Source organism: Amblyomma mixtum, chromosome 3, assembly GCF_055824585.1.
Source record: "Amblyomma mixtum isolate Tamu chromosome 3, ASM5582458v1, whole genome shotgun sequence".
Taxonomy (NCBI): domain Eukaryota; kingdom Metazoa; phylum Arthropoda; class Arachnida; order Ixodida; family Ixodidae; genus Amblyomma; species Amblyomma mixtum.
In genome coordinates, this window is record NC_143014.1 from 172,055,264 (window position 1) to 172,069,213 (window position 13,950).

The 13,950-nt window shown below is 46.9% G+C and overlaps 1 protein-coding gene across 1 annotated transcript; it reads left to right on the forward strand.

Moving 5' to 3' along the window:
- Window positions 1-1,741: 1,741 nt before the first annotated feature.
- Window positions 1,742-8,450, forward strand: LOC149352721 (adult-specific rigid cuticular protein 15.7-like). The gene is made up of 3 exons (XM_089577240.1): window positions 1,742-1,753; window positions 6,635-6,724; window positions 8,094-8,450. The coding sequence occupies exons 1-3, from the start codon at window positions 1,742-1,744 to the stop codon at window positions 8,448-8,450; spliced, it is 459 nt and encodes a 152-aa protein (XP_089433366.1).
- The last annotated feature ends 5,500 nt before the right edge of the window (window positions 8,451-13,950 follow it).

Consider the following 13,950-nt stretch of genomic DNA (forward strand, 5'->3'; position numbering starts at 1 on the left):
TTCTAACTAAGAGTGGACGACCCCGTACTTGAGGGAATCCCAGAGCTACGGATGCATGGCTCGCAGGCAACAAATTCTATGCAATGTTTTGAACCATTCTGTTTTTTTTTTTTTAACTTCGTTAAATTTTGTTAACAAGCATAAGTGCTGGCGTGCCCTCCCCGCTCTGTTTATTGCAATACAGAGCTTCCGTTCATTTCTCGTTTTAGCGGAAACAAAAATCACTTAACCATTTCCTCTTCCCTTGCATTCCTATGTTTACGTGAGATACAGCCTTTATATACTTGCCCTTCTCTTTAACTATGCTGCAGTGTTTCCGGTGTGGCCATGTTGCAGGAGTGAATAAACTATTTTTCTTCGTTTTGGTGAGCTGCTGGAGTTCAGTGAAGCTGCTATAAAGCAGCTTTTTTCTGCAGCCAGTTATTCTGTGTGCCATGTCACAAAGTAAAATCATTTCGGTTGATTAATTAATTAATTAATTAATTGAAACAAAACGTATTAATTCAAATTAACGATTGGATAGGACTTCCTCGGGGCCCGAGTGCCGACTCGAACTCAAACAAGGTATCAAGCTTGAAACTGCCAAATTAAGAAGATAGTGGCACACAAAGTGCAACCATTACTCACTGCCATAGGCGCGAGTTTTAAACTCCAGTACTTTCACCATTGCGCCACTAGTCTCTCTGGAAATAATAGCATATGAGAACATGAGGAGATGAGGACACGTGCCATGGCAACCCCGAATAAATTAGGTTATTTTGCACATGTAGCTACATTAGTACCGCATACGTTTAATGCACTCTTCCTGCAACACTGACAAAGCATAGAGGCCGTTACCAAATAAATTAAACGTCATTAAGATGTCCCACGTGCAGGTCTTTTTTTTTTCTTTGATTTACTGTCATTATTTCGATCACATTAACACCGAAAATGTGCAACCTCCAGCAAGAAAAATAAGTAGTTTGCGATGCAAAGCGGCAACGCGTTTCAAGGCTTGAAGTCGCAACGAATTCTTTTTGTAGACCCTTCCTTTTTTTTCTAGACTCTTCTGCTGCTCCTTTACGAACATTGAGACAAATGTCTACAAGGGTCGCTAAAACATCTGCACTCTAAGCTCAAGAAGAAACTAAGCACATAGAAGAGGTTACAAAGTTCCCAAGACGGTTGATTTGGCCCTTAACCTTGCCGGTAAAAAGGCATAGCGAAGGTCGAATTCGCGACTAGAGTTGTGCAATCAGTAAGGACACCACATGCCTGTGCGCACGCTTAGTGTACAGTGGCTCCACGGAACACAGCTTGCAGAAAAAGAAAGAGACAAACGGCTGCATGAGACAGACCAGCGAGGTACTCGGTGAGCACGTGCGTGGCGCAAAACTCACGAGAGTTCGAGCGAAACTTTAGCGCGTAATAAGGTCACGCTTGGTTCGCAAATTGCCAGCAAAACGCGCCGGGAAGGCGAAGCGAGCCCGTTGAGCGCCATACTTTTTGCCCAGCGACATAAGCTGGCCTCAGTTATGGTCGCTCAAATTTGACTCAACGATGGCGCGCGTCATGCAAAGGTGGCGCGGGGCCGGTCATTCTGGGGCGAACGCCATGTAACGGCCCACCTGCTTATGTCTAAGGTCACTGGAAACGAAGGAAAAATGGTTCCTGCAGAAGCTCTTGCCACGGGTCTCCCTTATATAAGGGCAGCGTGGGTGAACAGCGTGTCACTTGGGAGTAACAGCACCAACGCGGAGACATGATCGCAAAGGTAAGCCCGGTGTTGTTGACTGACCCGTTCAGGAGCGATAACGTACGATAGATTGTGAACCATAGGATCGTAGGGAAGGACTTTTTAATATTCTTCCGCCATTAGTATGTCAGCTCCTCTTCAATGTGTGGGTACAAAAAAGTAGAGCACGTTCAGAATAACGCAAGCATTGAGGCAATGGTAGGGTGGCTTTGGAGTAGCGCGGGAGTGCCGAGATGAGCATGACCCATTTGCTGAAGGCTCTGCTACCGTTTCCCCGGACGACCTCAACCAATGAGGGAAGCAGTAGCAGATGTTCAAACCACCGGGCCATTCTGCAGCAATCAGCTTTCATTGCACCTAAGTGTTGCGAAACCTATCATCGCTTTCTCTTTCTTTCCAAGTCGATATTCTCGAAGAAAGAGCTCAGCGAACAGGCTAGTTTTGTGAGCCACCTGCGGCATGCGCAGTAATACTGCGAAAAAGATGTCAAGTAAGAAAGTACTCGCGTTCCTTGTTTTAGAGCGCAGCTCTTAGGCGCCCGTTCCTGCGTTCGGCGTCATAGTGGTCGGCGTAACACGCCACCTGACAGGTGGCGTGTGTAGGCTTGTGAGGGGTGGCGTGTTGGCAGGTAGTAGCAGAGCGAAACGCCACCTGCCACGGCGAGGGCGGAGGAATGAACAGCTGGAAGGTGGTTGGGAAGATCCAGAAGGGTGGCTAGCAGCGTAAAACGTTACCTGCCAGCTGTGGCAGGTAGCAGCTGCCACAGCTGTCACAGGTGAATTTCGCATTACCGACTATCGTAATCGTCTGTCAATTTTTTTAGTTTTCGTAATTCGTGCACCACGATGCATTCACGGCCCATCTTATCATAACTAAGAAGCATCCCTTCCTTTCTTTTTCACCACAGTAAGTTCAGTGACCGCCACAGAAAATATTAAGGCGGAAGCCTTTAATGTCTCATCGTTGTAAGCAGCAGTTGTCGACAGAAATGTCACGCTTTTCAGTTGGTCGAAACTGTCGTGACGTCACAGTGCGTCAATTTCAAACAGGGCCAATTGTACTTTGGCTAGCAACCACGCAACCAATTGAAGGGATCATATAGTGATGCTCCCAGTGAGTGGTACTGAGCTTAGTTAATTGCTTAATTACACAATTAGCCTAATTAACTTTTCTAGTCAGGCATATAAATAAATAAAACCGAGTAGGAAATTGGTCGAGCTCGGGAATCGAACCCCGGTCTTCGGAGTGCGGGACGAGCCTGCTATCAACTCCGCCATGCCAGCTCGATGGTTTGGAATGAACAAAGGCGCGTCTAGTGAATACGGTGTCTTCGCTCACTGCCATCCTCCTACCTTCCCTTCCGGCGAGGTTTAGGTGTCCACCGAGATATGAGAGACAGATACATTTCCTTTCCACAAAAACCAATTTACCGACGAACGAGGCGTAGAACCGAATGGGCGATGGCGTTCTATGGACTCCCTGGCAGCGTTGCAAGACGCTGTCGCGTTCCACACTCAGAGGCGAAGCTTAACATCTTAACCACACATCAGTGACCGCACTTTAGGTCATAAAAGTGCACCCCCTCCCCCCCCCCCCCCCCGCCCCTCTGAGTTTTGACGGGTGTCCACCGAGATATGTGAGACAGTTACTGCGTAATTTCCTTTCCTCAAAAACAATTTTCATTTTCTTAATTACGGGCCATCTTTGTCTTTCTTCTTTCACTCCCACTTCCTCCCTTCCTCTACGGTGCGGTTCAGGTGTCTACCGACATGACAGAGAATTACTGCGCCATTTCCTTTCCTCAAAAAGCGTTGCGTTCGAACGGCAAGGCATCGCGCCGAACGGGTGGTGGAGTTCCGTGGCAGCGCTACAACACGCTGTCGCGCTCCATTCGTAAACGCGAAGCCTAAGCGTAATTAATTAGCAGTTAATTAGTATTCAGGCATTAATCAGTAATTAACCATAAATTAGTGATTTGTCATCACTTAGTAATTAGTACTCAATTACATGTGACGCCACCAGTGCCACAGAAGCAGCCAAAGTGGTGCGGAAAACGCTTTCGCCTCTACGCACTTTAGACAGTCAAAGTGCCCCTGAATTTTTGTTCACTGAAGCCAAGCCCGGTGAAGCGTCACGTTTGTAACTGCGTCTACGATGATGTAGACACATCCACTAGAGGACAGCTTACTCTTTTTTTACACCCATATGGGCGTATCTGTGTTTAGAGTGAAGAACATCTGGAGCTTACTAGGTTTAAGCGATGAAGGTAGTTAGTGAGGTTCTCCATGTAGCTAAGTGGGTGGGGAGCTTTCGAGGACATTGGTGGAATAAAATTGTGGCTGGAGGGCGGGTAATCAGTTGTCCGAATAGCCCCCGCAGTGCGTGCAACGCAATGGCCCATTAGCGCCCATGATGCGGTGCAAGTAGCAGAGTCCAGAGAGATAGTTAGCTGGCATGTGCACTGCGTTAATGCTTTGACTTCTGCCCTGTAGCCTCTCGAATATTCGACATACGCCTACCCACCATGCGCTTTTGGATCTACGCACACACAGCATGGCTCTAAATATGTGCGAGAACATGAAACGAGTGGTACGGTAAAGCTTAATTTCGCGTTCTCTAGAAGTACGTACATGCTAGTCTCTGCGATTTGCCACAGAAGCAGTTTGCGAAGCTCATTTGCTTGATAAAACACTCAGCTTGACGGCATCTCGAGATCGCGACAGAAACCGTACCTGCTGGAGGTCGCACATAGCAGCATACTGGCCTACATTCGAGGACTTGGCAAATGCGAGAGAACTCTGAACTGCAACTAGAGAAGCACACCCCAAGAGTACCAAAGACAACGCGATAGCCATAAATATGCAGCCCGTATACGCGTTTTTTTCAGGCTTTTAGTTTCTGTATTTGCAGTGTTGGCATGGCATATGCGTAGGACTCCTCAAGTGCTAGCTCAGCTGATATACCTGCTTGTATGAGGCAGTTATGTTCACTGAATGTAGCTTTGCTGCAGTCGACATAGCAGTCGACATATTGACAGCCCAAACGCAAAGACAGGGAAAGACAGGAGGATCTGGCGAATCAGACAAAGGAGCCATAGAGGAGATGGTATCAGTATGTCGGTTTTGCTCAACTTCATACAAGCGAAACAGTCTATGAGCATAAAGATTTATTATGGTAACGATGTCGAGGTTAATTAACTATCCTGAGCTGTGTATGCTGGGTAAGTCATAGACTATACGAAGGAAGTAATAGACAGTTCCGGGCTTTGTAGCGATGAGTTAACAGCTACCAAAACTGTACTGTGGCCCACATAGAACAGGAACCAGCAAGCGTTCTAGCATCGTATAAATGCTCCTACTCAAGTTTTTCTACATAGCTACCCTCAGTGCCAACTTTTTTCATCGAAGAAACAAAAAAAAAAATATGTGCGTTTTTAACGTTACTTGCTGAGGCGTTCACTTACACACCGATAACGAAATTCACAAACATAATCCGAAGAAAACAGGTCTACCTCAACGGACAGCGTCTAAAACTATTGAATTTTTTTTAATTCCTTCAGAGTGCTTTGTTTTACTTTAAGAAATCTTTTTTAAAAAATTGGAACGCCGTGGGTAATGTCGGGCCTAGTTCTTTCAGCCTGCAGCCGAGGTTACTCCCGTATAAAGTTGTTTCGTCTCGCCGTAGATATAGGAATCAAGAACTCCATTCATTCGATGTGGTACATTAATCGAAAGTTCTCATTTTTTTAGAGCAGGTATGAGGATGATTCGGTAAAGTGTCTAGGAGCGGGAGGGCCGGAGAGCAGGTAGACTAATATTGCGTATCGTTAGCAACAATAAAAGCTTTTCGTAGCGTAGATGGTGGCAGTAAAATAAGCTGGAAGATCTGCTTATCACGTGCGTTGGGTCTTCTCTGAGCTTATGTGCTGTCTTAGGTCCTGCCAGGAAGGACTGTGAAGCATCAGCACTTTCGCGAAGCGCAGCTAAATATTTCTCGCTTACAAGTGACCCCGCTGTAGTGTAAAAATTCCCTAACAGCGTAATGGCTATACACAATGAGCCCGACGGACATACTGCGGCGTCACTTTGCTCATTGTGTACCCTGATGCTGTTAAGAATTTATCTCTAACATCAATAAATCAAACGGAAATTAAATCAAAATCAGTTATCGGGAACACCTCTACTGTGCTGTGAAGGAAGGGACAAAAGAGATAATTACAGAAGGAAGAAAAAAAAAGGGTGCTGTAGTGGAGGTCTCCGAATTAATTTTGACCGCCTGAAATTCTTTACCGCGCATTGACATCGCACAACATGAGAGCGTATTTTGCGTTTCGCCTCCATCGAAACGCGGCCACCGCGGCCCGGATTTCATCGGGCGTCTCGCACTTAGCAGCCGAACTCGCTAACCACTCAGTCACCTGGCCATGTGTACGCCATGCTCTTCCTAGGGAAGGAAGACGAAACCGGATCAACCGAGTCGAATGCAGTAGCCACTGAGCCATCGCGAGTGTCTCAAACAGCCCGAGAAAGCTGCATTTTTCAATTAGATAAAGCTTGTACAGTCTTTGTGAAAATTTTGAAGCTAGAGGATTTTGATCATGGGCAACACCATGTGACTTGTTATGCATCCCTAGCGCTCCAAATCTATTAAAGGTAATACGAACTCTGGTACCCCCTCCCCAACCCCTTCACCAAAGGTAAGAACTTCCATGGATACTACCAGAGTTCCATTACAAGGCTTTGAAGCACACCCCCTCCTCACCCCCCCCCCCCCCCCCCCCCCCCCGGCTTTAAACTTTTGACAAAGGCTGTACTTTGTTTCTTTTCGGCGAAATTCCATCGAAGTCACATTGACTGTACAAGATGAAAGGCTTACCTGTTTTACTGACTCTCATTGCAGGTCGCAACGATTCTGAGCCTAGCAGCATTGGCTGCGGCCGGCGCCATAGCACCGTATGGGGGATTTAGTAGAACGCACAGGAAGCAGGATGTAAGTGAAGCCCTTGACTCTCAAGAGAATACATCCGACATTTTCTTTCCAGTTAAAGAACGACTGACACAATATCTCAGTTCTGAAGAACCGCCAACAGGCTTAACCAGCTTCAATGTCAAGGAGTGCTTGTACATGCGATACCCGCGATATTTCATATGACCACTTTGAATCGGTACTAATTAGGAAGAGTAATCTGCATGAAACTTAATTTTCTACAAGCTACCACAAGTTCTATGAGGTTACCCCTATTCTGTTTAATGTGGTATTTTCTCAGCAAGAATATTAGGATGCCGTCGACATGTAAAACCATACATATTGCAGATCTGTTAGGGAAATAATGGTGCCAGTTTTTCTCACGACGGCTAGGTTTTGTTTTTAAGGTGCTTACAGCAACTCACTTGTTCAAACCTATGTTTACTGTGCCATGGTAGGCCAGCAAACAGAAACTTAGCTGTGCTGAGAAGCAAAGCACCATAAACTTTATTACCTAAGACTATGTGAACAGGAGCAAAGATGCCGCGTTTCGCATGATTTCCTAGATAACAGCGAGCATTTGGTGATAATAATGCGCTTTCTTGTGTGAACGCCATGGTTGGAAACGCCACGGAAGTTGGAAGTTGGCGCTTACGAGTGTTTTTTTCTTAAGCCTGAGTCTTTCCCTGCCGCGCCGTTCCTCCCAAAGCATGTCGTACCAATTTGCCCAAACCTTTACGCTGCCCATTATACCAGCGCACAAACCAGCAAGTTTTTTATTGCTTCTCACTCTCGCATTCGGCGTTTTGTGTGTTGTTTATGAAGAGCACTGGCTAAGTCGCCCACCTTCCCATCTTACCTTGATGCTGTCTCCGCTCCTATACAATGAAACTGTACGCAGAAGGTGGGGTCATTAGATCGAATATCCGGCTTTTCTTTATGGAGACCTAGGCATCATTTTCAACCCATATTAATTAACGTGCTTGCGCTAACGTGCGTAAGAACAGTTACCCAGCCTCATCGCAGAGCCCGGCGACTGTACTCGTCACATGCGGAGACACGTAGAGTTTTGAAGGAAACAGCACACCCGGCTGTTATTTTCTCCGGGTAAATTTTATCGTATTTGTAAGTTCGAAGATGCTATTTCCATTCACATATGAAGGACTGCGTGAGAAGTTAAAGCTCAGTCTTCTTTAAGGCGCATATACCCATGTCAGAGCCATCCTCCGGGCAATTAGATTCTATGCACACGTCCAAAGTTAGGTTGGCCAAAGGAAGAAGCCACCTTTCACAGACAGGTTCAAATTCTTGTACCGGAATGAGTGTACGAAGCGTCGACAATAGCAGGTAGACGCGAGCGCTTTGTAGAGACTCGCAAAACTGCTCGTTGCAGGACTTCGGACGGTACAGCTTCGGATACAACATCGTGAACGGACTGGGCGCCACGAACAGCCGTTACGAGACCGGCGCGGCTTACGGACCCGTTGTGGGCAGCTACACCCTGGCCGACGTCGACGGCCGCCACCGGCAGGTGCACTACGTGGCCGACAAGCTCGGATTCCGCGCCGTCGTCAAGACCAACGAGCCTGGAACCAAGACCAGCCTGGCCGCTGCCGCGCCATACGTGTCTGCCAAGGGACCAGTGGTGCCTTCGGTCGGATTTGGAGGAGGATACTTCCCGTTCGCCGGCGGCTACGGCGGCGGCTATGGCGGCGGCTATGGCGGCGGCTACGGTGGCTTCTACGGCTGAGCACGGGGCTCCCATCGGCAACAAGTCCTACGTCTTTCTGCGCTTGCTCCTGTGCGTACAGGTTTTCTCAGGGTCAATTTTCTGCGTTCCGGCGTTCGGATGTTGTGCGCGCGTGCCGGCGGGCACGAAGAATGTTGCAGCGTGAATGTCCAGCGCTTACTTTGCAACAACCTAAAAAAACTGGTGGTTTATCTGTACAAACCAGAAAAAAAAAACTGTACTTGCAGCTTCTCTTCAAGTGACCGGGGGTGAGGGAGGGGAGATTAGCGCGTGCAGAAAGAACAATAACTCATTTTGTTATGCTGTAATTAGGAGTCTTGAATATTTTCCTCGTATAAATATATTTTCGTTGCTCCTTTGCCCTGCTCAGAATTCACACCCCTTCTATATCTATTACCGCACCTTGCACCTGACATGTTTTTTGTCGTAGGAGGCGAAATTCCCGCGATACGCCTGTCAACCTTAGGCGCACCAGATGCATTACAGATGGAATGGCTTGTTGATTTAAGGCTCTGAGGGCTGCAAACAGTGGTTAATATACAGAAACACTATGATATCCAATATCATGTTCTTCGGGGCACATGTGAATGTACGCAGCGGTACAAGTTATTTGCCCACCTCGATCGGTTTATCATCTTGAGCAATGTATTAAAAATAAACAACAAACTAAACCAAAGTTACCCGCCAACACGGCTGGCAGTCAGCCGTGCTTGACACGTGCGTGGCGTGGGGACGTCGGCGACCATCCACGCACGTTGCGGATATCTCGGCTAGAGTTATCGCAAGACAACCCCGTGTTCGCATTCCATTGAGACGCGCACATTGCCGCATTCAAGTGCTTCGCCATCTGAGCGGTGAACTTGCACAACCCGGAACTGGGCGTGCCTCTCATGGTGATCCGCTTCGTTTGAGTTTCCGCAACGAACGTGGCTGAATTGTTTGAAAAAATAAATAGATGCCGTTGGTAGGGATTTTAGAGCAGAGAGGAGCGCTCAGTTTGGACACTGTGTCTGAAAACACAAACCCGTTATTGTCAGTATTCTGCGCTTTCTGGTTTCAAGAACGATAATTTAGACTAAGCATAGTTGTGCGTCTTAAAAAGGTGCCATTGCAACACGTTTGAAATAACCAGCGAGAGGCAATTCAAATGCAGGATTGCTAAACAAAACTCGGCCCTTAGTAGGCAGGCGTTAGGAACGCCTGCCCAGATACGGAAGAAACAGAATTAATAGAAATGAAAAAACGAGCAAAAATTATTGCAGGTGCTTTCTATTCTCTTTAGGCACCAAAAAAAAAAAGCGGTGCGAAGTTTAGTACAAGGCTGTGCAATTGCTTCATTTCTTCGCTGTTGACTATTTCATACCATTTTTTCCATTTCTTCCTTTTCCTGGCCCCAGTGATTGCAGAGTCTACACCTTCCAACTGATGTCTCATCGTGCCTGCCTTGCACCGTGCTCCGTCCGCCATCTTCCGTGTCTCCCGTTGCCGCTCGCTGCTGAGGCCCCACTACGTCCCGTCGTCTTGTGTTGCGTCTAGTCCTCCTGCCGCTTTTGTCGTTGTTCACCTCCTGCAGCCTTACTGCGTTAGTGTTAAGCTAAAACGCTTTAGTTTCAAATGCACAAGCGCACCTATATAAATATATAAATCGACTAAATGCGGCGTTTTGTGACAGTCCGAACAATCTATCGACGCCGTCAAGAAAACGTATACTCCTGTTCATGTGATTAACATTATGTGTAAATAAATAATCGTTTTGTATGCGAAGCTTGCTCATTTTGCTCCTTCACATTTTGCTCCTTCACATGCTCCTTCACATAGTGGTATTCAGGGTTTAACGGCCCAAAGCTGAACGTGGAATACGAAATACGCTGTGGTGGTGTTCTCCCGATCACCTTCGACCACCAGGGACAGCACACAGGTGTTTCTAGAAGCATTTCGCCTCCATAGAAATGCGGACATAGCGGTCGGGATTCAATGCCACGACTATGGGCTCAACGGCTGAAAGCCATAGCCACTGAGCCACCTTGAAGGGCTACATCCCAAACGAAATAGAAAGAGTACAAAAACACGCCCAATGAATTCATTCCTACACAAATCGGTGCAAGACAGAAAAAAACAGTTCCAGTTTACACAAGATGAAGGTCTGTTCCAACAAGCTGTAACACTCCTACAAGGACCTTCGCTCCCTCCTCTGTAGCTGTCACACAGAGAATTAGTTCAGCTGTTTGCTACAGTACTGCGAAGAAAAAATGAAATGTGGATTGCACAAAATCTCACAAATAATAACTGAAGACAAAAACATAGAAATTAGGGTCCGTTATATATTTCCTCAGAGCGGTCATGGTACCTAGTGGATAATAACGCAGCATGAAAGCAGTTAATTTTTCTCAATTAAGTCTTCTTATTGTGTTGTTCACGTTCGAATTCTCCTGTACGAAATTCGTTTATCTGCGCAAGTGTTCAGGTGCAAGAGAGCGAGGAATAAGAATTTACGCATGCAACAGCTAGGAAACAAAGCTGGAAGCGTACTAACCAATCTCTATCACTGCTGCAACCACGCTTGAAACCGCTGCATAGCAAAGTAAGATTGCAGTAGCAGCTTATCAGGCTGACATGAGGGATGAGGCGCAAAAGAAAACAAGTAAGAACCGCGGTTAATGGTCACTCAACAGGAGGAGGAGGAGAAACACTTTTACTCAGAACGAATCATTTTTGGCTGGAGTGCCTCTGTCTAGGACTCCATACTACTTGGCCGCCAGCAGTACCCTACTGAAGAGCCGTTGCTGGATTTCGGGTTCCGAGCTGGCCAGCTCCCCCTCCCACTGCTCGATCATTGGTTTTGTGTGTGTGTGTGTGTGTGTGTGTGTGTGTGTGTGTGTGTGTGTGTGTGTGTGTGTGTGTGTGTGTGTGTGTGTATGTGCGCGTGCGTGCGTGCGTGCGTGCGTGCGTGTGTGTGTGCGTGTGTGTGTGTGTGCGTGCGTGTGTGTGTGTGTGTGTGTGTGTGTGTGTGTGTGTGCGTGCGTGCGTGCGTGCGTGCGTGCGTGCGTGCGTGCGTGCGTGTGCGCGTGTGCGCGCGCGCGCGCGCTCACATCGCACGTCGTTAGTTCTTTTGACGTGTCCGGACCATGTGTTATAGGTTTGGATAGTAGTCGCAAAACTTTCACTTATTCACGTAAGTGGTCGGGTGGATTTTGTGCAGCTTGCTTTAAAAGGGAACTGTGATGACGCTACGCTGCGGCGGCGCCACGAACTAGTTCAAGAAGGATTGGCACGCGTAGAACCTCGTCATTTGTTTAATTGCATCAGTTGTGCGCCGGTACATACAGATGTTGTCGTCAGAGTGGTGCCGTAAAAATATACCTTAGGAATGCTGCGACATGGATGTTTGTATGCTAACGAGATATAAAGGCTGCTAGGTGGCACTGCGCGAAATTTTTCGGTTCCAGCAAGGAAAAGCATGCATGGAACAAAGTTTCCACGCTGTTGTGGAACACTTGCATGACTATCAGGCACACAGACTACATTTATAAAGAGATAATTTTCCAAGCCTAGAAAGGCTTATATAAATACTGGGCGCTCTTTGTTAAGGAACAGCGCTCAGCACACATGGCTAATGCCACATTTCAAGGGCGAAAAGTTTAGTGTTCGACTGCCTCTATAATTGCGGACATTATTACACCATGTGTGTACGGGCATACAGTGCTATGTTGTCAACGGAGCGAAAGGGCGGGAGGGGTAATATAATAATTTCATCCGAATAACATTTCATTTTTAATCTTTAAGCAGTTCCATTGCCCCCAATATTCCGTCCTAATGGCTGCAATCAGTAAGAGGGATGGACGGATTGCAAGAATCGAATAGAATCGGACGAAATAAATTGTATCATAGCGGTCTTACATTCGCTGAATGCCTTCTTTACACTGCTTACGAACAACCTCAGAGTACTAAGCGCGGTAATTGCTCCGTGAAGGCGAGCTGTATTTAGAAACGGTCGTTTACAATTCGCTTTTTTTTTCTTCCACTCGGGTGTTGCTCCTGATTCTTAATACAGACATTGTTCTCCTGTTCATGACGATTCATTCATTCATTCATTCATTCATTCATTCATTCATTCATTCGTTCACTCATTCATTTACTTTCAATACTGCAGGACCCTTTTGCAAGTCCCTAGCAGGTGGTCGTACACAACTTCTAGATTCAATGCAAACGCTACATCATGGCATTAAAGCAAAAAGAAAATTCACATGCCTGCAACAACGTACAGGCGCCTGGTTAGAGCAGAAAATATCATTTCGGTGTCGCGGAAGCATACCTTAAAGGCAACCTCCAAGGCCACCGGCCTGTGTGCAAGAGAGCATGAGAGCAGTTACACAGCGCCTCAAGAAAATAAAGCGTGTAGCCTGTGTTAAAATTCTATTCTCGGGTGCTCTCAGATGCATTATACAATAGCGCTTTTCCAACAATAGCCTTCCACCAGGAAACAGCCTTCACTGAATTGGGAGCTTTCGGCGCTCGCAGTTAACCGCTGAGAAATGAAACAATTGCGCGTGCGAATGGGGAGCACTGGATCAGAAATGGAGTAAACGGCGAGAAGTTGTGTATCCCGCCGCTATTATACCCTGTACCTGCCCTACAACCACCGTGGTAGAGTCCTGGTATTCAGCTTCGCGTAAGCAGAAATATGTATACTACACACACGCGCGCTCACACAGGACGGGCGCCCAGCAAGTAATGCCCCTCAGTTCTTTTCTCAAGCACTGTTTATTCAGAATTCACGAGATTCTCATAAAGTGCAGCCCCATAGCTACCTCGGACGTGGGTTATTTTTGGTATGCAATTTCCGTCTGTCTACGGTTTTACGCCGGCGCGAAACAGATGCATGCTTGCCTTCCTTGTACCAGATGGTTTTCTTACGCAACCATCCTTTCGCAGAACGAATTACGCTCCTGTCGTTCTCAAACCTGGATCCGCGAAACTCAGCGTTCAGTGGCTGGGAAAGATGAGAATGTGACGGTGCTAAATCAGGACTGCAGGGAGCATGGGCAAGTCCAGAGAGAGAGAGAGACAGTAATTACACTGAGGCATAAAATACCAAGAAAAAAGGCCGCTGGCTTTGTGACAGACAGACATAAATTAGAGGGGACAGTTAAAAAGAAATAAAGATAATATTGCCCAGCCGGCACCTGAGAGTCAGGCAGTTAGATAGAGCCTGAAGAGCTAGGCCTCAGATCCCATTACTGCGGGGAACTGTGCTGTGCTTCCGTGGGAAAGTACAGCCGAATTTGGCAATGATCCTTTTTTGTTTTTGGGCTGGCTTGGTGGCGGACAAACATGTTATGAAGAAAAATGTAGCGAAGATCAGTTTATCCGCTTTCGGAGGATTTCATTCCTTCAACTAACTTTCTAACAGCCTAAAGCAGCAAGAACAGGGAAAAACCCACCAAGAGCAGACTTCCTGAAGTCAGACCTGCGCAGCATCTCCTATTTATAAATGATGTAA